General features: G+C 40.0%; 2 protein-coding genes across 2 annotated transcripts; both read left to right on the top strand.

Moving 5' to 3' along the window:
* The first annotated feature begins 122 nt into the window (after positions 1–122).
* On the top strand, positions 123–24,272 carry LOC126374862 (uncharacterized). The gene is made up of 12 exons (XM_050021623.1): positions 123–366; positions 9,533–9,729; positions 14,899–15,074; positions 15,558–15,764; positions 16,142–16,298; positions 17,314–17,483; positions 18,129–18,316; positions 18,799–18,971; positions 20,200–20,313; positions 22,254–22,372; positions 22,988–23,125; positions 24,056–24,272. Exons 1-12 carry the CDS (start codon positions 267–269, stop codon positions 24,153–24,155), a joined length of 1,839 nt encoding a protein of 612 aa, XP_049877580.1. The 5' UTR covers positions 123–266; the 3' UTR covers positions 24,156–24,272.
* On the top strand, positions 714–2,157 carry LOC126374881 (uncharacterized). Its single transcript, XM_050021651.1, has 2 exons — positions 714–1,060; positions 1,345–2,157. Exons 1-2 carry the CDS (start codon positions 1,054–1,056, stop codon positions 2,037–2,039), a joined length of 702 nt encoding a protein of 233 aa, XP_049877608.1. The 5' UTR covers positions 714–1,053; the 3' UTR covers positions 2,040–2,157.
* Positions 24,273–25,655: the final 1,383 nt, after the last annotated feature.

Raw genomic sequence — 25,655 nt, 5'->3', positions numbered from 1 at the left:
ACTATCTCTTTCTATTATAAGAATTGTATCATAAACTAATGACGGAAAATCACCGGAACTCGGAACTATGAATGAATGGAACGAGGGCGTGGCGGGCGAATCATTCTTCTCGTTCAGTTCACTCACTCAACAGATGGTCGATGCAACGCGAGTTGTGCGGTGAAAGATAATTTGATGGTGCAAGTACCTTAATTATATAGTACAGTGAAAGAGAGAGCTTTCTCAACCGCGATTGTGAAACCGGTTCTGCAAGTAACCAATTCATCATGACGGAGCCACGGAAAAACCATCTCAATATAGATGGGGCCCAAGTGAAAGACGAGGAGAACGTCGCTTCGTATAAGCCAATTCCGGAATCTGATCAAGGTAATGTTCTTACTTTCTATATTTACAGCATTTATAGGCTTAATAATATTTAAAATTTAATTTAAAACTACTTAAAAGTTACTTTAGATACGAAAATGCTGAATCTTCGATAAAATGATTATTTTCTTAACTTATATAGGTATATAAAAAAAAAACTTTAATTGTCATTGTTAAATCATGTATGCTACAATGCAACAATGTTAACGACAGTAAAGTACTTTGTTTACTATTTCTGGCTTTTGTCAATTCATTCCGACTCTTATCACTTTTTATGTTATCTTATCAGTGACAGCCGACAAAACGTCAAAAGCACTCGCATACTCCGACCAAATATGGAATGTATAGCCTTGGCCTTTATGCCTTATACATACACTATTTTTTCTAATACAAATTAGAAAATCCTTTAAAATCTTGGAGAATATAAATATTATAAAACCGATGGATTGGCGTGCGATGCAAACGGATAAATATATTTATGGAATGAAATTCATTTATGAATATTAATATGACCTACTTAATTCGGTCGGATTATAAAGCGCTTTTTCCGGGCGTACGCTGTCGGCGCCATTTTGTCAAGTCGCTGAGTTCGCTGAATGATGCAACGCGGCCGCTTGTTTGCACTATAAAAACATTTTTAAATGTTTTACGATTTGAATTTCTGGGACCTAAGACTACGTGACTGCAAGAATGACTGGTAATTACAATATTCACTTTAATTTTGGTGCTATTTTCAGATATTTAAGGTCTCGCAAAGGCATGGTAACCAATTTGATTACTACTATCCTTTTAAAGCAGTAAATTGATTGATTGCTGTTATTTAAATTGCTTCAATTGACTTCCCTATGAGTGTGCCTGTACTTGTCATGAGACAGTGTTATCTACTTACTTATTATGTATTATTCAATTTAACATAGGTAGATGTTAAATTGAATAATACCTTATGTGAAATTTTATTCCTAACTTTATATGATGTTTCAGCTACCGAATTAGAATATATTGATGCAGACGCGGAGTACATACAGTTAGACCGCACAGAGACCCTAGAAACTGAAATGCAAGATGACAATGATGACAATTGGGACTCGAAAAACATTACAACAATGTTGAATTTATACCTACAAAACTTGGATAAGTTTAGGAATCCTAAAGTAAGGAAAAAGAATCTCTGGATAGACATCGGAGCAGCTGTAGGCAAGACACCAGACAGCTGCGACAAAAAGTTTAGAAATCTAAAACAAACTTACTTAAGACTACTCAAAAAGAAAAACACAGATGGCTGTTCTCATATAAAATGGCCATATTTTAATATATATGATCAAATATACTGTGTTGATGGTGAATATCAGCCTGAGATACAACAGAAAATATTAGAAGTCTCAAATGAAGGTGTTGTTGCGAAAGCGTTATTATCAATACGATCAGGAACTACATATGCAACAGAATTAAGTGAAAATGGACATAGTTCTAACCCAACAGATGAAGAACGAAAGAAAGTTACCAAGAAAAGATATGCTGAACTAAAGAGAGTGACTTTGGAAATGAGAGACAGACAAAGAATGGTTGAAGAGAAGTTAGATAGGTTAATAAATATTGTGGAGGAATCAAACAGTATCCAAAGAGAAAGAAATGCGTTATTTGAACAATTCTTGGAGAAATTAAACCAAAATCGTTAAAACTATGAATTTAATAATTATTAATTATAAGTATCTTTATTTATTTGACTGTGGTACTTGACAAATTATAATTTTTTGAATAATATAAATTATGAATTACAAATTATTTTAATATTTACTCCATTTTTTTATTATTAGTTTTAATTGACCATAACCAATCCCATCATGGCTACAGACCTGTTTTTTTTAAACTAACTCCTTTTTAGGATTCAACGTAATTAAATCTTAAAGATAAACTTGTTGAAGGTCAATATTACAGTAATTATTGATTCTACGTCATTTCGCAAAGTGTTATGTCTGAAAAGAAATGACTAGAATCTTCAATAGCACATTTCTTCTAAACTAATTTATAGAAACATTACATAAGGTCATTGTATAACAAGAGAAACATATTTAACACCAGGCACTTTCTGATTACCTAAGACCACATCAAATTTTTACATCTCACAACATGGCCCCTGATCCTAATACTCTCAGAAAATCTACGAAAATTTACGTTTAATTAAGACATAGGTAGGTACTTTTTAATGTATCAATTTCAAATAGGCTAGTTTCTACTACTTTTTACTAAACATCAAAACTCGAATTTATTATTATTTGTATAAAAAAGCACTGTGACGTCATAGAACAACGTGATAAAATGTCAGAATTATTATTACGTTTCTCTTCAAAAAGTTAAATTCATAAATAAGTTAAATTGAAAAAAGAAAATGTTTCTCGTTAGTTTTTGATCTGTCTCTATTTAGTAATCAGAATATAATAATTTATCCTGAACTTGTTCACGACCCAATTTCGTAACAAATAAATTTTGGACATCGACGGATAGTCATATCATGGAATAAACCGAAATTAAAGTATGTATTACCTATCTCTGTACATACCTGTTGAGGGGTGTATTAGACCCCAAATATTGTTGTACTTATACCTACCAAGAAACTAAACATAATTTACTCTAAAAAGGCACAACAACTGTCCGTTTACACAAACTGTTAATACTAGTATTTTAAAACACGTTTGTGTATCACGATCTATCGATTTACACTTTAAATTGAGAGAACGATCTAACGAATCCGGTCAATTTACGGCTCTCCTAGAGCAGAACAGACTGATTCACAACTGATTGGTTCATAAACGCGAACTGTATTAGTTTTTCTATTTGAAATCAGATAAGAAATGTTCATTAGTGGCATAGATAACACTAAGGTAAGTCGTGCTATGTGCCTTAACTAATTTTTTTTTCACTTAACTATAATTTTGTGAGAGTGGAAAAGGCAAAAGTGTTGTCTCGGGATCGTAATTTGTGGAATAGTGGTCTCTACCTACTCTAATGCGAGATAAGCGTGATCTAGAGCGAATAAATTTCATTTATTTTTTTCATTTCATTTCTTATGGTTTGTATGTTATTTAGATATTAAATACAGACACAGTGCTTAGAAGATTTTCCGCACAGCTTTTTTTTTTAATTTAAATCCGGTTCATATTCATATTTTAACCTATAATAAAAATTAAAGTAAATAAAAAATAATTCGCCTTACTATTATTATAAGCCTCGTTGGTTGCCTAAAATTATCGACGAATTAATAGGCTAGTTTCCAAATAGTCAAATCAGTTACTTTTACTAAACGTCAAAACACGAAATTACTATGGAATTTGTATGAAAAAGCACACGTCGGACTTATACGCACGTAGGTTTTTCTTGATTTAAATTCATAAATAAGTAAGAAAAATGAAAATGTTATTCGTTAACTTTAGATCTGTCTTTATTTAGTAATCAGAATTTTATAATTTATCTTGAACTTAGTATAACAGCCTCCGTGGTCTAGTCTAGTGGTTAGAGCGTTAGGCTCAAGATCTGGAGGTCCGGGTTCGATTCCCGATGGGGACATTGTCGAAATCACTTTGTGAGACTGTCCTTTGTTTGGTAAGGACTTTTCAGGCTTGAATCACCTGATTGTCCGAAAAAGTAAGATGATTCCGTGCTTCGGAAGGCACGTTAAGCCGTTGGTCCCGGCTATTAGCCGTAAAAACACCTCCACCAACCCGCAGTGGAGCAGCGTGGTGGAGTATGCTCCATACCCCCTCCGGTTGATTGAGGGGAGGCCTGTGCCCAGCAGTGGGACGTATATAGGCAGTTTATGTTTTATTTATGTTATGAACTTAGTACATGACCCAATTAGCTACGGGAATATATAGTTTCCTTGGTATCCGATAACGTTGAATTCTAAAAAAGTGCTATTTTTTTTTTTACATTATGCAATTCTTGAATATTTTTGTTCTGACACGATGATGTCCAGTTCTGGTGTTCTCTCATTCACCCCCTTGCGAAGTCAGGGCGTGAAATTGCGGCTAAACTCACACATTGTTACGTCATCGCGCCAGCTGCCAGGTGGTCAATACAATAAGGGTGCGCGAGTCTGTGATAACGCCCTTTTCACATTGACCGGGAGAGGCGGCGATGCGATTTAAAGGGTTAGGAACACAAACAGCCTTTACAATACAATCCAAAAACTCAAAGCATATACTTAATACGAATCTTACCCTATTTTCTGCCCTGAAAGGAAGATCAGAGAGGTTAAAATGGCCACATCGAAGCAATTCATCTAAGAAAGCAATATTGCATTTTGACATTTGCGCATATAAAAGTAAGTGCGCAATGCAAACAAATGTCAAATTGCAATATTGCTTTCTTAGATGAATTGCTTCGATGTGGCCATTTTAACCCCCCAGGAGCCGATTTTTATCAAAATTGGTTATTGTATAAGTAATCTTTCTTTCGATGTCATTGGGAGTCGCTTTCAAGGATAACCATTGTTTGAGTCCGCCCTTTGTAACATTAGCTCACGACATTATCCCAATTGGGGTATTCAGATGTACATCCACCGCAAGATGAACTACTCACGCCTCACCGAGCTTTCTGTTAGACAAACGTCATAGATGGTGAGCCGTATCGCAGCCTATAATGGTCCAGTCAACTGTGTTAGTGACACACCTTTGTAAGATGACTGAAAACCAGCGCTGGATGGTGCCACAGAATGAGTCCATCACAGCACAAGCTGAACCGTTTCCTTTTGCCCGTATTCATAATTACCCAGTAATGTAAAACTGTTACTGGCAATAAATTTATTCTTATTCCTAACATCTCACGTGTAAAGAGAGAATTAAATCGAAAGAGTATGAGTCGGACGGACGGGAACCCGCAGCCCTTGTCAAGGAACGAGTGTGTTATCCATTGCACCACCGGGTCCACATCCCGATTATTTTTCGGTATACCTATATTATTGCCTGTTCTCTTTGTGAGTTTCGCCTAAACATGTATAAGTGCTATAAAAGCAAAATCTCTTCTTATCGTGTGGGTTGTGAGGTAGAATACCAGCCTCATCAACCCTGGTGTCAGGGTTATGATTGAGCCGCCAAAGGCCCCTGACATGGCTCACGTAACGATTACTCACTTACATCAGTAAATAGCAACCGGGACCAACATACCTCTTTTGAAATTTATAAATTCCCTAAATATCTGGTATGGTAAAGATTGCTAAAACTCGCAAGAAAACAGTTTGCGCGTAAACCATTGAATGTTTAATGCTCAGCAGCGCATAGGCTTTCTTTATGTCCCTGGTCATCCACGGAAAATGTAGAAAAAAATCACTGACAATCTTACATCTTCCCTAGCATCCCGTTTTTCACATTCCGCTTACCTAACCTAAAGATTTGACAGGTCCGATTTTTTACAAAAGCGACTGCCTGTCTGACTTTCCAACCTGCGAAGGGAAAACCAGCCCGATACAGGTTAGGATACATACCTTGTAAAATGCGTTCTACCGACTGGGCTACCACGGCTCTCGACAACTTTACATATATTTTAATTTTATTAGTTTATTATTTTATGTCGGGCTATCCTAGGACATAGGCATTTTCCGCCACTCCTGTCTCTTGCGTGTTGGCCATCCTTATTATATTACCACCTTTGATTGGTCTCTCTTCGCCTTTTCCCATCTCTTTTTCATATCTTTAAGTACACTTTTTTATGCAGACCGTTACTTTTTAAGAAAAAAAAAAAACTTATAATAAACCACCGGTTTCATCAGCCGCAAGAATCGCAACCGTTGCGTCAGTCTAGAAGGAGCCTTAGGGTAAAGAGGTCTAAAATACCGCAGCGCTTTAGTTGCCCTTCAGTGTTTTACTTAGCTTGTTGTGTGTGACATAAAATGTGTGTACACTTTGAAATGTGCATACAATTTACATAGATATTCCTTCCGGGCATAATTGTCGTTAAGTTGTTTTATACGATTAAATGATCCAAGGACTTCCAGATGTCGCGTATGGGTGGATTAATGCAGTCATAGTTATTCTTACAATTGCCAATTGATGTTGAGATCGAAAGTATTTTAAATTGGGGACTAGATAAGGTTTCATGCAGTAGTTCCATTAAATAAAAACAGTTCTGCATTCGTGTTCCAGTGAAGAAAGTATGTAAGTGTTGTATATAGAGGAATTTAAATTGTAGATTTTTTGATTTTATATATAATTTTTGAACTATGTTGGGCTTTGTGTTGGAAAATAGGTAGATACCTACGCCATTTACAAAGAGCTTCTTTTTTGTTTACCATTGGTGACTGAACTTTTGAAAAACTCCATTTTCGTATTAGTTTTTTGATGATGAAGAAGAAATATCAGGAGGAAGGATCTGTATTGGGCTGGCTTCCCTTCGCGGGTTGGAACTTGGAAGATCCGATAGGCAGTCGCTTTTGTAAAAAACTGGACCTGTCAAATCTTTAGGTTAGGTAAGCGGACTCTGTGGGAAAACGGGATATTGCTAGGGGGATGTGTGTATCAAAGGATCAGACATTTGTAGTAAATTATTTCGTCGCCTTTCAGTGAAAGCCACGTAAACGCCTTTTGAAGAATCACATTATGATGTGATTTTCTTTCAAACACCAGGGTTGCTGGGGTTGGTAATCCACTTCAGAACCGACAAGAAGGTAGTAGTTACGCATTAGGCCGGGTTTCCACTGACGCGGAGATGGGCGGAGAAGAGCGGAGATGTACGGATTTGACCAATCACAGCGTTCGAGAGAGAAGCGTTCGAAAAACGAAGACTCTGTCACTCTCTCCCTCACGGTGATTGGTCGATTCCTGCACATCTCCGCACAGCTCCGCGTCAATGGAAACGCAGCTTCATAGCTAGGTATTTAAAAAGCCGTTAACCTCAAGAGTACTAAGAACAATGCTCTACTTCTAATAATAGTTTTACCATTTACTCTAACGTTTATCCCATTATGTAATTGTCTAAAAGTGTGTCGTCCATTGAACGAGGCTATACATAGTGACTAGGTACGTACGACAGGTTCCATTTCACAGTGTTGTTTAGTGAAGTATAATATTCTAGTTTCGTGTCGCTTCTGGGGGGGGGGGGGGGGGGGGGGGCTAAAAACGTCACGTCGAAGCAATTCATCTCAAAAAGCAATATTGCTATTTAACATCATTATCTTGATATTTACTTTCAAAGTCAAAGTATTTATTGCACATCATATGGTAAAGTTGTTATAAATATCCCTCCCGTGTCTTTTTTCCCTCTCGTGTTTGTAATTTACTTTTTTTACGTGTAATGTTGTTGAAGTTAAGCAACTTTCGCAAAGGCCGGTCTTAGGATGGGTGACCATAAAAAAAAAAGATTTCATCTCGTGCTTCGGAAGGCACGTTAAGCCGTTGGTCCCGGCTGCATTAGCAGTCGTTAATAACCACCAATCCGCACTGGGCCCGCGTGGTGGTTTAAGGCCCGATCTCCCTATCCATCCATAGGGGAGGCCCGTGCCCCTGTAGTGGGGACGTTAATGGGCTGGTGATGTGATGATGACGTGTAATGTATATTATTTATAACGTAATATTTATTAAACTTTAAATCCAAAAAGTGCCACGTAATTCAAGTCACATAATCTAAAAAAATGACACTTGCTTGAAATTCTCATTTAGACTTCTGCGAATTCGAGCCCCAAAAGAACCGCGATGGAACACCATCAGTCCGACATTATTGTCTTCTTTTTACAACGTTGAACCTGATTTAAACTTCACGAGAACACTGTTCACTCCCGTGGAGATTTTGGGGATTCGTACTGAAAATATTCAAACCCAAAAAATAAAAAAAAAATAGCTTTTAAAAAGGTAAAAAATAGCTTACTGACGCGATTCTCTGAAAGTCAGACTGAAGGTATTCATTGGATTTGAATACCTGCTTAGTAGTAAATATAATTGGATATAAAATATATTTGTAATTGAATTCGAAACGTATCGCTATAAAGTGTAATTCATTAACTGCGTCACAATAAGATTGCAAGGTCAGTTTCTATGTTGGTATTAATTTACTAAAAAAATGCATATAAATAATTTTACTTTTTTTTTCTTGTGGGTTGTTACACCAATGACCGACCTCTCCAGTGTCAAGGTTTCTTTTGAGCCGCCAAAGGCCCATTTGATGGCTTATGTAACGACCACTTACTTATGTAACGGTACATACTTAAGTAAATCCTGGCCGGGACCAACTGCTTAACATCCGAAGTACGGATCATTTTACATTCGGACAATCAGGTGATCAGCCTGCAATGACCTAAGCGAACTAGGGATCATAAGGGGAGTGATTTAACTGTTTTCATTAATAAATTTCAGTTACAGAGCGTTGGGCTCACGATCTGGAGGTCCGGGTTCGATTCCCGATGGAGACATTTTCGTTTGGTAAGGACTTTTCAAGCTTGAATCACCTGATTGTCTGAAAAAGTAAGACGATTCCGTGCTTCAGATGGCACGTTAAGCCGTTGGTCCCGGTTAATAGCTGTAAAAACACCACCCCGCAGCGGACCAGGGTGGACTCCCTTCCAACCTCCGCCTGTGCCCAGCAATAAGACGTATATAGGCTGTTTATATGACCGTTGTTCATTAGGAAACATCAGATCGAGCGGTTTTACCGCTAAAAGTTCATAAGGCTATACGAATGGATGTGTCTATGCCAAATAAAAATTTAGTAGTAACACGTCCCTGTTTCGTACCTATAAGTATACGGATCATCTCAACTTATATGCACCTGCCTAATTCCTCGTTTTAACATTATGTACGGGACCTTTAAAAAATAATATTCTCTCGTACTTGACGAATTTTTTGGCACTGGTTCCGTGGTATTCTTTTATTGTGTTCTTCTCAAATTATAAATGCATGTACATTGTTAAATACTGGTTTTGTATACGTGTGTGAAGGGTCGCATTGATTTTGAGTTCCTTAGGGTAGCTCCAACTGAGGACGAACGTTGGTTTGTGTAAAGTTTAAGACGTAAGAACTTTGTTATTTCATTTTTATATGTGGAAACGTGTAATTGGCCTTCTGCTATGTACCTTTGTATGTATGTGTGAAGCTGTTAGCTCCCTGAAGAAAATAAAATGGAGTCGCGGTAGGTTCGAGTCACATCTTTGAATATGGATATTAGTTTGAAATCAATCTTTTTGTCACAGAATTTCGGCCCCCATCCAAGGCAAGCCTCAGCAAGTCCAAGGAGCGCGTGTCAGACCCTGCAGAGGAGAAGCTGCTGACGAAGGAAGACGAGGCCAGGATCGTGACGCGAGTGGACATGACGGATGCTGACGCCAAATACGTGGTCGGCGACCACAGGAATGGCGACGCCAAGATCGAACTTGATGCTAATAAGCGGGTGAGTTATGATAACTATACAGACGTCATACAACAGCGTATTGACATTGATTTATTTAACAGTGCAAGTGGTGTGAATGCGAAGCCTTTTCTGCTTCCACTTGCCCAGGCAGACCTCGTCATATCTTGAAGTCCCATGTAATAGGGATGCCTATGTTATTAATCGGGCACACCTGGAAACCACGTGACATAAATTATCTATAATCATCATCTCCCTAGCATTATCCCGTTTTTCACAGGGTCCGCTTACCTAACCAGAAGATTTGACAGGTCCAATTTTTGACAGAAGCGATTGCCTGTCTGACCTTACAACTCGCGAAGGGAACACCAGCCCGATACAGGTTAGGTCACATACCTCCGAAAATGCATTTCTCGGGAATGTCGGTTTCCTCACGATGTTTCCCTTCACCGCTGAGCACCTGATAATCATTTATGATCCAAGCATGAATTCGAAAACAAATTCGACAATCATTAAAGTGAAAGGCAAGCGTTCTACCAACTGGGCTATCACGGCTTAAAAAGTTGAATTCAGTGGTATAAGGCTCAAGCCGGGATTCGAAAATTACATATTTTATGTGCGATCTAGTGTGCTACATAATGACGTTGCGTTTCAGTGGGCCTCTCACTAGAGAATACAATGTTTTTGCAGTAGGCTTATTCACTATTAAATAAAAAAATACATAACAGTAATTACATTAACTTTCTGGTCAACTAATGAAAGCAAAATTATCTATTTGGTATAATTGGAGTCTCGGAAGTAAAAATAAGTGATTCTACTTTTCTTAAAGATATTTGAAGATGCAAAAACTTTCATTTCAAGATATGAAATGCATTGACATTAAAGATATAAGATCGATTAAAGATTTAGAAGCATTTTATAAGGAAGACGGCTCGGTGAGTTTACATTATATAAACAAAGACAGTTTACAAAATATCTACGTGCATTCATCTCTCTCACAGAACAGATATGGTCGATTTTTGTTAGATTGCCGGCAGTGAGTGAGTGCATTTGGGTCTCCCCTCATCACTCTGAGGTAGTGTTGCCGAATAATCGATTATCGATTATGGACCTCCTAATAAATTTAAATGTCCTAAAATAAATCGATATAATAAAATTGTAGAATTTTCAATATGGATTTCAAGATTATTTGGGGGCATCGAAAATAATCGGTTAAAAATCGGTATGTAGTCGATTATCGGGCAACTCTACTCAGAGAGTGTTACGTGCTACGGCTCCCCCACGCAGACTCAACTCAATTTAGAAGATTGTTTTTCATTGTTTCAATGATTTCAGTTCAGTTATAACGCGCGCGTCACGTATTTTCCATCCCCTTTTGATTCGCTTAGCAGATGATTTCCGGGATAAAAACTAGGCTTTTTTTCCGTAGGTTTAAAATATGTCCATACCAATTTTCGTCTAAATAGGTTCAGCAGTTTAAGTGTGAAAAGTTAACAGACAAGCATATTTACTTTCGCATTTATAATATTAGTGTGGACACTGGACACGTTCGTAATTGGGCCGCATTTGTACCAATTGTTTGTCTGTAAGTAATTGTTTATGTAAGGAATGCGTTTCTTTTGTGTGCTATAAAGATTTATTGTTTTGATCTAGTCTTCTTCTAAATAAATAAATAAATCAAATAAATAAATAAATCGTGTGGGTTGTGAGGTGAATTACCAACCTCATCAATCCTGGTGTAAGGTTTATTATTGAGCCCCTAAATTCCCCTGACATGGCTCATGTAGTAACCGGGACTCGGGACCACCGGCTTAACGTGTCTTTCGAAGCTCGGACCATCTTACTTCCAGGCAATCAGGTGATCAGCCTGTAATGTCCTAACCAAACTGGGGATTACAAAGATGATTTTTGTGATGTGTCCCCACCGGGGACCGAACCCGGGACCACCGGATCGTGAGCTCAACGCTCAACCACTGGACCACAGGCCGTTTTTGATCTAGTGTGGTAGTATAAGACTATGGTCTCTAATACCGTTGAAAATACCTAAACTTGCCATGTTTCCGCTTAGCTGAGTATCCTGCTCACTTCCAGTTAAGAATGGTGTTGTCCTGTGCAATGGAATGCTCACTGGACGCACGTCATTTTAGTTCGCCATTCCAAATATAAGTACAGTGACGCCTACATAGTTTTTTTGCGTTCCGCGTATTCTGGGTAAGCTGCAAACAAAACCCATCCAGAAAGACTTACGACGACGATAAAAAGGCAATTTCTAAAGAACATTCTCGCCATCATCGACACAAACAAGTTGTCATTATATTCCGTTTTGCCAGCAGTCTTTAGCCTATGGACATTTTGTCGTCAGAAACTTTTCACATATTGTTCCATCGACACGATGATAAACCTATAAGTTTTTTGACTATAGACCTTTCCATCTACGGAGATTTCGCCGGCAATCCGATATCCTAAAAACGCACTTTATTTTTTTATTCCGGTAAACTTTCAACTTCTAACACAAAAATACGCAAGATGGAGGCACGGTCACGAGTACTAATATGTATACACTTTGACACCATGTCACATTTAACTTTTTTGACAAATCAAACCGTAAGTCTCATTAAATGTCAAATATGATAGTGCGACAGGGTTCTAAATTGGGTACATGATATTGCTTATGATTGGTGGGCAAAACTTTTGTGATCATGTGTTCGGATAGGTATACCATACAAATAATGAATGTCTTGCAAGAAAGGTGGTATGTAACCAAATTTTTCAATCAGTAAGTGTGTACCTAATATGGGTCTGTATGCGGTAAAGGGTTAAGATAAGCGAAATTACAAAAAATACTCATATCTACTTTACTTACTAATTGACTTGATCATATTGATTCAAATGTCACGTAGGTATAGATAGGCTACACTCAGCATTCTTGCTATTCTGTTTATTTAAAACGTGCGTGGCTGGCTGTATTTAAAGATATATACCAGTTATGATCACGTTCATAAAGATAAACTGTGTATTATGTAATGTATACGTTTTTACAATAAGATTGACATTCAGAATTTGCCTTTGAACTGTTTTAAGACAGTAGTTAAACAGAAATTTGCAAAAAAGGTTATTTTGAGGTTAGTGATTATTTAGAAGATATGAATTGGCAGGCAGCAAAATTACTCAATTGTGTAACAATATTTTATGTTTTTTTTTAAAGAACGTCTAGGGCCTTGTGCCGAGTTTTTTCTTGCAGCTTCTTTTCCCCGGCTATACAGGTTGTGAGAAGCTGCAGTAGTTTTAGGCGGATGAGGCGTTCGTTATGTAAAAATTGACGATTCAAAGTGTAACTATGATACCTATTGAATAAATATATATTTGAATTTGAATTAAAAAATAAGATTTCTGTACCAATACATAGTATCGGTCCGTTCTTATTCGGCCAAGTAAAGAATGCCATCTGCGGCAAATCTACTTGGCCGGACAAATGGGGAGCGCTGAAGGCTCTCACCCGGAGTGCGGGTGCGGGGCGAAGAGTGTCCCTTCTATACGTAGTATTATTCTTTTTTCTATGTCATACTATGTTGTACCATAGAACAAACAATACACGTACGGAACGGTAACTCCGCCCGCACCAATCCGTAGCGGTCAACGAGGTAGATTTACCTCACCCCCTCTTATCTGGGTCTTACTTTCGTGAGCTTACGTTACGTTATATTGTAAAGACTGGTTATCATTGTCCTAATGAGATCAAAGGTCATTTGTCGGTTATCATCATGTTATTACCGGTTGTATATTATCTATAATAAATTACGAAAGTTATGAATTGTAGACTTGTTTTTAAGTAAGTATATTATAATTATTTATTGGTCTTTAAGGCATAATGACAGAAGAAATGATTTGCTAATTGACGTGTTTTGTTCTGGAAAACAGTTATTTTTAATTGATAAATAATTATTACGTGCTTAGAACAGTTTAAGATCGGTAATGGAATTCCATTGAAACCGCACTACAGTCTTATTTGTTAGAAGGTCGTGCGCGAAACACAATCACAATGAGAGTAGATATAGGTAAAAAATAAGTAAGTTCTGTAATAATACAGGGTTCTCACTTTGAGGTTGTAGGTTCGAATCCCAGCACTGGCCTAAACCAATGTATGTCGAAATTGTTTTCGAATTCATGTTTGGATCATAAATGATTATCACGTGCCCGACGGTGAAGGAAAGCATCGTGAGGAAACCCTCATTCCCGAGAAACGCATTTCGGAGGTATGTGACTTGTATTGGGTTGGTTTTCCCTTCTCGGGTTGGAAGGTCAGACAGGCAGTCGCTCCTGTAAAAACCGGTCCTGTCAAATCTTCAGGTGAGGTAAGCCGACCCTGTGGAAAACGGGACAATGCTAGGGAGATGATGATGATGATTATGTAGACAACATAAGGTTATGCCAAAAAATAGTAATTGGAAATCTATGCTAAATAATTTAAGTAACGATGCTCTATGCTACAAGGCTACAATAATATGTAATTATGTATAGAGCGCATAAGACAGAGTATGGAAGTGAAATAAAAAAAGGCAAAACAAAAATTGCCGTGATTATTATTAATATTGCGTATGGCAGACAAAAATAATATATCCTGCGTGGATCATATATCCAGCTGAAGCTCCCCTAACCAAGTCTCTGCCGCATCCGCACACAATGCAGCTCGGCTATACCACCTGGGAACCGGTGCAGAGGGCACTCGTTCACTATGTGAGATATGGTTTGATCCGGGTGACCACATTCACAGTATGGCGACTCCTTTAAGCCCCATGCCGCCGTGATGTGGACAAACGTTGTTTTCTTTTAATTCTTAAAAATACAATTTGAAGAAGTTTTATCTACATAAACAAGCAGCAAGGTTATTAACGACTGCTTATGCAGCCGGGACCAATGGCTTAACGTGCCTTCCGAAGCACGGAGGAGCTCGAGATGAAAACTTTTTTTTGTGGTCACCCGTCCTATGACCGGCCTTTGCGAAAGTTGCTTAACTTCAACAATCGCAGACCAAGCGCTTTTATCGCTGCGCCACCGAGCTCCTCAAATAACTTATGGGTGCAAGTCTATTACAGAGGTTCGCACCGGCGCGGCGCAGGCGCTCTCCGTTTGAGAAGCAAGTCGGTGTATCACAGGACCAACGACTAAGTTTAATTTCCGTAGATAAATATGTTTTTTTTTCTCCCTTTGCAGCAATTCTCCGGGCTAACAAAGGAAGAGCTGCTCAAGTACGCGGACGACCCGTTCTGGGTGCGCCTGCGCTGGTTCATGTTCGTGCTGTTCTGGACGCTGTGGCTGTGTATGTTGGCTGGTGCCATCGCGATCATCATCAGGGCTCCCAAGTGTGCGCCGCCGCCGCCCAAGACCTGGTGAGTTTCGAGAGTTTGTGATGAGTTTTGCGGGAATTAGAATGGTTAGTGCGGGTATAGGAACCAGTCTTGTTCTTCTTCTTCTATCGTGAGACTTGTGAGGTGGATGATCAACCAACCCTGGTGTGGTTTATTATTAAGCCGCCACAGGTCCTTAACATGGTTCATGTAACGACTGCTTACTTACACCAGTTAGTAGTAACCGGGACCAACGGCAGCACGGATCATATTACTCTCGGACAATCAGGTGATCAGTCTGTAAGGTCCTGAGGAAAGTAGGTTCACAAAGTAATTTTTGTTATATTTCTCCACCGGGATTCGAACCCGGGACCCGGAGGTCCCGGATAGGAAACAGTAAGAATTCATCACAAGACGCAAATGGTATGGGGAACTGTCCAAATTTAAGAACACTCAACGCTAGCGACACCTGATGGGAGTATAAGCAGTTTTATCCTCATTCTTAATCTAAACTTATTTAACCAGGTATGAAGTAGGCCCATTGGCAGACCGGACATCAGAAGAGGCTGTTGACTACTCGGAACTTCAGGAGGAGCTGCCGCTGCTGGCTCGCAGCAAGGTGCAGGGGGTTTTCATCAATCCCTGCGCCGACACCTACCAAGTCCTCGACGATGACACTTGCCTCGACCAGTTCACTGCCTTCCTGGAGACAGCCAAGCAGAAGAGCGTCAAGTAAGTCAACCGATTCCCACCAGCATTCAGGGAAGGAAACCTTGCCTTCGCTGCGTCTTTCTTTGACAGTCCGAAGAACTCGACCCAAGCCCTCCTACCACTACTCTTATAAAACTCAAGTGGGACTCTCTATTGTGCTTCTTGCAACAGGACTTTCAAAACCTGGTTTTGCTAGTCACGCTTGCGCCCATGCAAGAGCCCAAACTAACACTAGATGAGGGTGTCGCCGTCGACGGATACGTCAGGGAGGACATCATCATCATCATCTTTGACAGTCGCAAAGCCAAATGAGATGCTCATCATTCAGAAAAGAGATAGAGCGAGAAAGCGTCTTTTCTCTCGAATGCGCGAGAGACTAATCTCCTCAATTGTTCCAGGGTGATAGTAGACCTGACAGCCAACTTCGTGTCCACCAGCCACGCGTGGTTCCTGGCCAGCGAGAATAGTACTTCAGAGTTCGCTGACTACTTTGTCTGGGGCGCCGGGAAAGACTCCGACCCTGATGGCACCAAGCCGCAACTGCCTAATAACTGGGTAAGGAAGTTTTATTGTGACGTAGCATCACGCCTGTTTCCCCGAAGGGGTAGGCAGAAGTGTGTAGTATACACAAATACACCTACTACAATATCCACACACCCACTCTTCGTTAGTTATGTTAAATCCCATGTAATACGATGCGAACCTATTTCCATTAGTCGGACACAGACCTTGGAAACCACAATTTTTATAGTATAGTTGAAATACCCACATTAATAAACATTTTAATAGTGATTGAGAAGGGAATGTTAGGTTGGTTTGGACACGTAGAGCGGATGAAGAATAATAGAATTGCGATAGCGGTATATAAAGCGAATGTTGATGGCAGGCAGAGGAAGACCGAGAAGCACTTACATTGACCAAATTGGAGATGTCCTTAGAAAAAAGATTTAGTACGATCTACTCCGAACCGGCTGCGTGTAGCGATTGATGAATGCGGAGGAAGCAAGAGAAGTGTGTCAGGATCGAAGCAAATGGAATTCTAGTCTCTGCTTACCCCGGTGGGAAATAGGCGTGAGCTTATGTATGTATGTTAAATGGTGCCACACACCGGGCACTCCATGCAAATATTCTGTATTCGGTTAAAATGACTATTTGGATTCATCATCAGCCCATTAACGTCCCCACTGCTGGGGCACGGGCCTTCCCTATGGATGGGTAGGGAGATCGGGCCTTAAACCATCACGCGGGCCCAGTGCGGATTGGTGGTTATTAACGACTGCTAATGCAGTCGGGACCAACGGCTTAACGTGCCTTCCGAAGCACGGAGGAGCTCGAGATGAAAACTTTTTTTTTTGTGGTCACCCATCCAATGACCGGCCTTTGCGAAAGTTGCTTAACTTCAACAATCGCAGACCGAGCGCGTTTACCGCTGCGCCATCGAGCTCCTCTGTATAGTCTAACCTACTTACTTGTATACTGTCTAAAGACCAACTCCACGAAAGTAAATACTTAAACTGAAGCCACCGAGCTTCTATTTGGATTATTATCTCTAAATTATTTTCTATCGCAGGTATCCCGTTACGGCGGCGAGGCGTGGTCGTGGAGCGAAAAGCGGCGCGCGTACTATCTCCACCAGTACCACGTGCACCAAGCCGACCTCAACTTCCACAACAACGCCGTCGTCGCGCGCTTCGACCAGGTGCTCAACAAGTGGATGGCTGCCGGGGCCGCTGGGGTCAGGTACGACATGAATATTCACTATAAAATTCAAAAATGCTACTTCAAAACACGTAAAAGCTACTTCAAAATACAAAAATCTGCTTCAAAGCACAAAAAAGTGACTTCAGAGCACAAAAAAGCGACTTCAAAACCAAAATATGACTTCAAACACACAAAATCGACTTCAAGACACCCGCTACCCGGGCTGCTGGAGTCAGGTGTGATACTTATAACAGTCATTTAGGACTTGCCTATCATGGTGGAGAGTCAGTGTAGAGACAAAATTCATAAAAATCGAATTTGAATTAATGTTTGGATCATAAATGATTATCACTTAATCACGTGCTCAGCAGTGAAGGAAGGGAAAAATTGTGAGGAAACCCACATTCCCGAGAAATGCGTTTCGGAGGTGTGTGACCTAACCTGGCTGGGTTTTCCCTTCGCGGGTTGGAAGGTCAAACAGGCAGTCGCTTATGTAAAATATCGGAATTGTCATAATCTTCGTCAAGATATAGCGATAATAGGGAGATGATGACGTCACTCAAATAAAAAAAAACTCTTGATGGTAAGTGACAATGCGTTTGGAAAATGGAAAAACATCCGTGAGAAACGGGACAACGCTAGAGAGATGACGTTGTCTTGAGTTATATTACCTGTCCTTTTCAGGTTACTAAAAGCCCGCCAGCTCCTAGTAAACAAAGCCCTCCCAGACGAGCACATTGCCAAGGAGAAGACGTCCTTAGACTCCAGCCTTAAAGACTACATGTTCCTGCGCCACAAGGAGACCAGCGATCAGCCTGAACTGGACGCGCTGTTGGCTCATTGGGCGCACATCGTCACGCAGAATGGACAGGGTAAGTGTATTTATTTATTTATACAGTTTTAAATTCAGCCATTACAATAAAAAACAATATCGACTGGATAACCCCCCCACCCCTAACCCTCACCCTAAGGTTGCCTGGAAGGAATTGCTATTTAGTAATAAGTCTGCCGATTGTACTTGTCACATTCGTAATTGTTTTAGTGTTGTGTTTATGTGTGCGTGCAATAAAGCGTTTTTGTATTGTATTATAAGATCATCTTGATTGAGAGCCACGCTCTTGTCGGTGTAGTATTCTCTATGCTACTTTTTTAGGGAAAAATAGGGCACCCTCCCCTCCCTCTTGTCTTCCGCTCGATTCCCTTCTGATTCACGAATTTTCATTAAACGTATATTAATATTCTCTTAGAGAGCGACGTTACATAAGAAATGTTTGTGCTAGTTTGTGCTAGTAACACTTTGATCCCTCCCAAACAGCGTAATCCGTATCCAGCTAATCTGGCCCCCTCTCCCCAGACAAAGTGTTCACAATCCACGAGGACGGCGTGCTGCAGCCGGAGTGGTACCGGCTGCGCAACTCGTCCGTGCTGCGGCCGCCGTGCGCCGCGCCCGTGGCGCTGGCCGCGCAGCCCGCGGACCAGCTGGCCCGCGACCTGGACCAGCGGGCGCACAACTGGACCGCCTTACAGGTATCGTCACGTGGTGGAGTATTCTCCATAACTCTCCGGTTGACTGAGGGGAGGACTGTGCATAGCAGAGGGACGCATATAGACTGTTTACGTATTCATTTACAAAGGCAATATTATTTGTAATTTGTTATAGGTAATGTTTAGTTAATTTCTTCTACAGAAATCAGAAATCACAATCATTTATTCAACGTAATTATCATGGATAAACTTGTTGAAGGTCAATGTAACATTTTTTAATCTACGTCATTTCGCAAGGTGTTATGGCTGAGGAGAAGAAATGACAAGAAACTGCAACAGCAACACATCTTTTTAATCAATGAGGGTACATTACAAGTTATTTAATAACTAGAGGAACACATTCAATACCAGACATTTTTATCATTTAGGTAATCATTAATCTTATAATAAGCTATTTTACATAAAGTAAGCTTCACGTGAGCTTTAAATTTCCTACTTCTAACCCTTTTATCCTCTGTTGGGATGTAGGGTTCGATTAACAGATTTCCACTCCTCGCGAGCATTTGCAGCCTCTGTAGCTTGCTCCAATGACATGCCGAGAGTTTTAAACTCTCGGTCAACCGAGCGTCGCCAGGTCTCTTTGGGCCGCTCCCTTTTGCGTTTTCTACCCGCACACCAGGTGAGAGCTCGTCAGGACGAGTGTTCCACAGGTCTTCTAACGAGGTGACCAACCCACCGCCATTTCCGTGTGCGGATATCAGCCTCTACAGTAGTCTGTCCAGTCAATCTCCACAAGTCTCTGTTTATGATAGTTTTAGGTCAGATCTTTAACATTTGCCGTAAGCATTTATTACCAAACACCTGGAGTTTGCCGGTTAGGTCTTACATACATACATAAACTCACGCCTATTTCCCACCGGGGTAAGCAGAGACTATAGAATTCCATTTGCTTCGATCCTCACGCACTTCTCTTGCTTCCTCCACATTTATCAATCGCTTCATACGCTCACGCCGGTTCACAGTAGATCGTATTAACCTTTCTTTTTTATTAACCTTTCGAACCTTTTCTAAGGACTTCTCCAATTTGGTCAATGTAAGTCCTTCTCGGTCTTTCTCTGCCAGCCCTACGGTTAGGTATTTCCTTTTTAGATAATGAATGAGATCATATGATAGTTATAATATATATAAGAGAAGAGTTGTATATAATAACTATCGCATTAGATATATCCTGTAATGATAGTTGTAAGGTTGAATAATTTATTTTTCCCAGCTGACGGCATCAGACGAGGATGCCAACACGGAGCTGGTGGCACTGGCGATGTTGCTGCCGGTGACGCCGGTGCTGCAGCCCGGACAATTGCCACGAGGCAATGAATCGCTGCCCGTAAGTATACAATGGCCCTTAAGTTATACCTGTCATTTATTTATCCACCGAAAACAAAAGGGACGGGTGATTGACTGCTGCTGTCAATTTTAAAATGAATGAGTATGCAACCCGTTTGAAGTGTGCTGTCAACTAAATTACGTCGGGTTATTAACCAAGGTAAAATTTTTAAAGGGTTATTTTAGATTTCTGCCTAAAATTGACGTGTGCTCCATAAATGTGATGCCTGTCTATTACTAGTCTCTTTCCTTTTCGGCGGATAAGAAAATGGCAGGTATAACTTAAAGTAAACGTAGATGGTGTGTACGGTCACGAGCATTAATATGTATACACTTTGGTACCATGTCACATTAACTTTTTTGACAAATTGAACTGCGAGTCTCACTAAATGTCAAATTATGTTAGTGCGACAGAGTCCTAAAGTGAATACATTATATTGCTCATGACTGTACTGGAATCAGTACCAATGAATCATTCAATGATATAGTGTCTGTGATCCTGTGGTACGGTCACGATTAATATGTATACACTTTGGTACCATGTCACATTAACTTTTTTGACAAATTGAACTGTAAGTCTCACTAAATGTCAAATATGTTAGTGCGACAGAGTCCTAAAGTGGGTACATTGTATTGCTCATGACTGTACACCGGTTTGTTTCTCAAATACGGAGTTCGAATCCCGGTACCGGACTTGCACCATCATCACATCATCATCACCTCATCATCACCAGCCCATCAACGTCCCCACTGCTGGGGCACGGGCCTTCCCTATGGATGGATAGGGAGATCGGGCCTTAAACCATCACGCGGGCCCAGTGCGGATTGGTGGTCATTAACGACTGCTAATGCAGCCGGGACCAACGGCTTAACGTGCCTTCCGAAGCACGGAGGAGCTCGAGATGAAAACTTTTTTTTTTGTGGTCACCCATACTATGACCGGCCTTTGCGGAAGTTGCTTGCTTGAAGTTGTTGCTTGTACCAATAAGTTGATAATTTGCCTTAAGTGCAGTTTTCACTAACACAGTTGGCTCGACCGTTATAGATGTCGATACGACTCAGCTCCTACGACGTTGGTGTAACAGAAAGCACAGTGAGGTGTGGGTACTTAGTTCATCTTTCGTTGGATGTACCTCAACAAACAAAATATAAGAGGAGGAAAGTTGCTGTCTTTACTTTCGAAAGAACTTTTTAACAACATAAAGATATTTTTATTTATTTAAAACCATATATCAATTGGAGACTCCCCCAATTGGGATATAATGTTGTGGTAACTGATAACCATTCTGGGACGAAAATAAAAACTCAGCATGTTAGGCGAAGGTGATCATGTCTAAAATGTCCATGGTATAACAAATCCAGAAATGCTCAAAAGTGAACTAACTTCTCAAGGTTAGCCCAGCTGACGTCAGTCTACTCTCTGTTGAAATTTTGTAAAAAATAAATTACCAATGTTTTTAATTTACCTTGCAAGGCAATTTTGAAATTTTACCAAAAGATTTACTTACAGTTTTAATGATTTTTTTATATATGGTTGCGATGATTGCGAGTGTGGAGTATCACCACAAACTATGGCTCACCTTTTGTGCTGTCCTAAGTGCCCTAACACCTGCACTATTAAAGACCTTTACGAAGCCACTGACAATGCCGTAAGCGTGGCCAATTATTGGTCGGCAAAAATTTAGTATCGATCGCCATCGACTCGCAAAGAAGAAGTTATGGTAATTAAATACATTAGTCAGTAATTCACTTAATTTTCAATAATAAAATTTTCGTCCTTGGAATGTTGGAGATACCAATTTAATGGTAACACTTATGTAATAATTACGTCTTCAAACGACTAGCAATGGCGGCTTTTCATTTATCATGTAGATTTAGTGAAAGGCGATAGCCGATAGCCCGTTATGTTAATTGTGTAATCAAACGAATTATGGTTTTCAGAGCGAGTCATTCGCGCACTTAGCAGCGTTGCGGGATGACGACAGCATCAAGTTCGGCGAGCGGCGCGTCGAGCCTGTGCCTGTCAGCAACTCCACCGAGCAGATGATCATCTGCGCACGGTATGTTCAGTCATGAGCAATATCATGTACCCACTTTAGAACCCTGTCGCACTATCATATGTGACATGTACTGAGACTTACGGTTTAATTTGTCAAAAAACTTAATGTGACATGGCTTCAAAGTGTATACATATAGTACTCGTTCATGGATTTCTTTTTTAATCAACTTATTGTAGGCGAATTGGAACCGTGATAGCCCAGTTGGTAGAACGCTTGCCTGTCACTTTAATGATTGTCGAATTTGTTTTCGAATTCTTGTTTGGATCATAAATGATAATCACGTGCCCAGCTGTGAAGGAAAACATCGTGAGGAAACCCACATTCTCGAGAAATGCATTTTCTGAAATTTGACCTAACCTGTATTGGGCGGGTTTTTTCTTCGCGGGTTGGAAGCACTGGGGGCTTAAAATGGCCACATTGAAGCAATTCATCTAAGAAAGCAATGTTGCAATTTGACATTTGTGCATATAACAGTAGATGCGCAATGCAAACAAATGTCAAATAGCAATATTACTTTCTTAGACGGATTGCTTCAAAAATTGAATTTAATTTGTCAAAAAACTTAATGTGACATGGTTTCAAACTGTATACATATTAGTACTCGTGACCGTATAGGTGGAAGGCCGGCCACACGGGCTACGTGGCGGTGTTCAACCCGGGCGAGACGGCGCGCGCCAACCTCACCGGAGTGACGTCACTGCCGGAGTCGCTCACCGTGCATCACGTGTCACACGCCGTCAGGGTTGCTACCAAGTGAGTACATACATCGACTGTAATCCCTGATGAAGTAAGCGGTAGGCGGAGCCACACCTCGGACATTCTATACAAAATTTTCATTCTTTTCGGGTGCCGCCTAACGTAAGTGCGAGCGAGACAGGCGACATCTGCTCCTCCTTACTATGGCCATACAAGTCAAAACCACACCCCAGACACTTCATACAGTGTCGAATCACCAGCTGTCAAATGCGCATTCTCTCGACGGCAGCACTTTAGTTATTAATTAATCCAAAACTTGAAGAGCGGGATGTCATAGCGTGCCGCTAGTTAGGAAATGTTTTTCGTGATTTGTCAATCAAAACTTTGTCAAATCAAATCAAGACAAAATTAAAACGAGAATTTGTACTTATCTTTCATTGATTGATTTTCTTTCACATTCAATATGTACACTAGGTTCGAAACCCTGTACCAGACTTGCAACAATGAGTTATTATTTTTTCTTAAGTGCAGTTTTCACTAACACAATAGGCTCGACCATTATAGACGGCGATGCGGCTCGCCTATCACGATGGTCTAACAAAAAGCTACACCACCACCATAACCATCACCTACATAAATGGGGCCATACTATGAATGTGGTCACACGGATCCACCCATATCTCACATAGTGAACGAGTGCCCTCTGCACCGGTTCCCAGGTGGTATAGCCGGGCTGCATTGTGTGACGGATGCGGCAGAGACTTGGTTAGGGGGCTTTAGCTGGATATATGATCCACGCAGGATATATTATTTTTGTCTGCCATACGCAATAATAATAACAACAAAGCTCGGTGAAGCGTGGGTAATTAGTTTATCTTGCGATGTATGTACCTCTGACTGCCTCAATTGGGATATAATTATAAGCTTATGTTTATGTACATCAAAGGCAAACCAATATAAAATTAAATTCTATCTCCCTTATTCCAGCTATACAAGCAACAGCGCGGTCCAAGCAGACAGTGTGCTGGTGCCGGGCGGCTCCTCCGTGGTACTCTCCTACGTACCCAAGACCACCGCAGAACAATAAGCAAGCCATTCAATACAGTACAATAAACGTGACAATATATAGCTTGCCCGCGATGTACCCGCGGCGATTCGTTTGCATTTCTTTTTTTACTGTTCCCAATAAATGTGTAGCAATTTAGTTTTGTCGTTTCAATTAAGAACAAGCGGTTAAAAAGGCCTCATCGAAGCAATTTATCTACAAAAGCAATATTGCTATTCGATATTTGTTGGCATTGCGCCCTTATTTTTGTACCAGCAATCTTTAAATTTCAATTATTACATTTTTCCTCACCTTGGTTGTCTGGAAGGCCGCCATTTGCAATGTACGTAGTTAAGAGACTTTTTGTAATTATTTATTTTTATTTTGGCGCAATAAAGTACATTTGTAGTTTTATATGTGCACATGTCGAATTCCAAATTGTTTTTTTAGGGAGATTTTCTGTTTAGAATGAAAAAAGTTGTCAAGAACTAGGTAGGCTAGGTAGTAGGTACTCGGTGGTAGTATCTCGTGATATTGTGATAAGATTCAGTGTAAGATTCTGATTTCTTTCACAAACTAATAAGAAATTGATTTCTGTTTTCTTGTTATTTGTTTATTTTCAGAACGTAAATGCGACAATGTTTCGTTTTATGATTTCAAAATTTCGTTCCGTTGTAGTAACCCACCGAGTTCAGCCCCATTTATTCAGCAGCCAGAAAATAAATAAAATAAAATAATATCCCTCAACCTGGTAACACTGGCTCAAATGTATGAATGAAATAAATAGAGATGTGAAGCTTCCGTCACCCGGAAGTCAATAAAATCATTACCGTAAACGCAAAAATATTCTAGAATCTTTTGTCTTTTTGCTAATATCCAGTTGAACTTATGTATGTCGCCAACTTACTTAAGTTCTACCTGGATATTTGCAAAAAGACAAGATTCTTGGATATTTTTTGCATAAACGGTAATGATATTGACTGTCATTTTGACATTCCCATTGAGCCAACATTAAGCGAATTCACTGCGAGATTCAACCAATCACAGTTCCTCAATCAAAAACTAGGTTATGCCGTTGTGTGCGTGAGAGTTGTAAGTTGAGTAATAAATTTGAGAACAGGACAGAAATATAGTATACAGCTTGGTGTGAAAAAGAGAACTATTTCATTCATTAAAAAAGGAGTGAAAAAGAATGATTGAGAAAAGGACAAATACAATAATTCATTCATAAATTAAACAACATTTTTTTTAACTACCCGCCACTAAAATTAAATATTTCATTCATAAATCAGAAAGAGTTCATCAATAACAACAAGATAGATAGATAGCATACTGCCTAGTGCGAAAGAGACAAGTATTGTTCTGACAGCTCTCAAATAACAGCCTTGGATGCATACTGGCGAACTCCTACTAACCTATGTTGTCCTGGTACACATATCGGCGGTTAGTTAAATTTTGACCACCAGTCACCATCATATTCGATGCTTGATTTTCTCCTGATGTTTTTTTTTTATTATGCCTTCGGACGGTAAATACGGTGAA

The sequence above is a fragment of the Pectinophora gossypiella genome, chromosome 18 (assembly GCF_024362695.1).
Source record: "Pectinophora gossypiella chromosome 18, ilPecGoss1.1, whole genome shotgun sequence".
In the NCBI taxonomy this organism is placed as follows: domain Eukaryota; kingdom Metazoa; phylum Arthropoda; class Insecta; order Lepidoptera; family Gelechiidae; genus Pectinophora; species Pectinophora gossypiella.
This window is presented reverse-complemented; position numbering and strand designations above follow the sequence as displayed.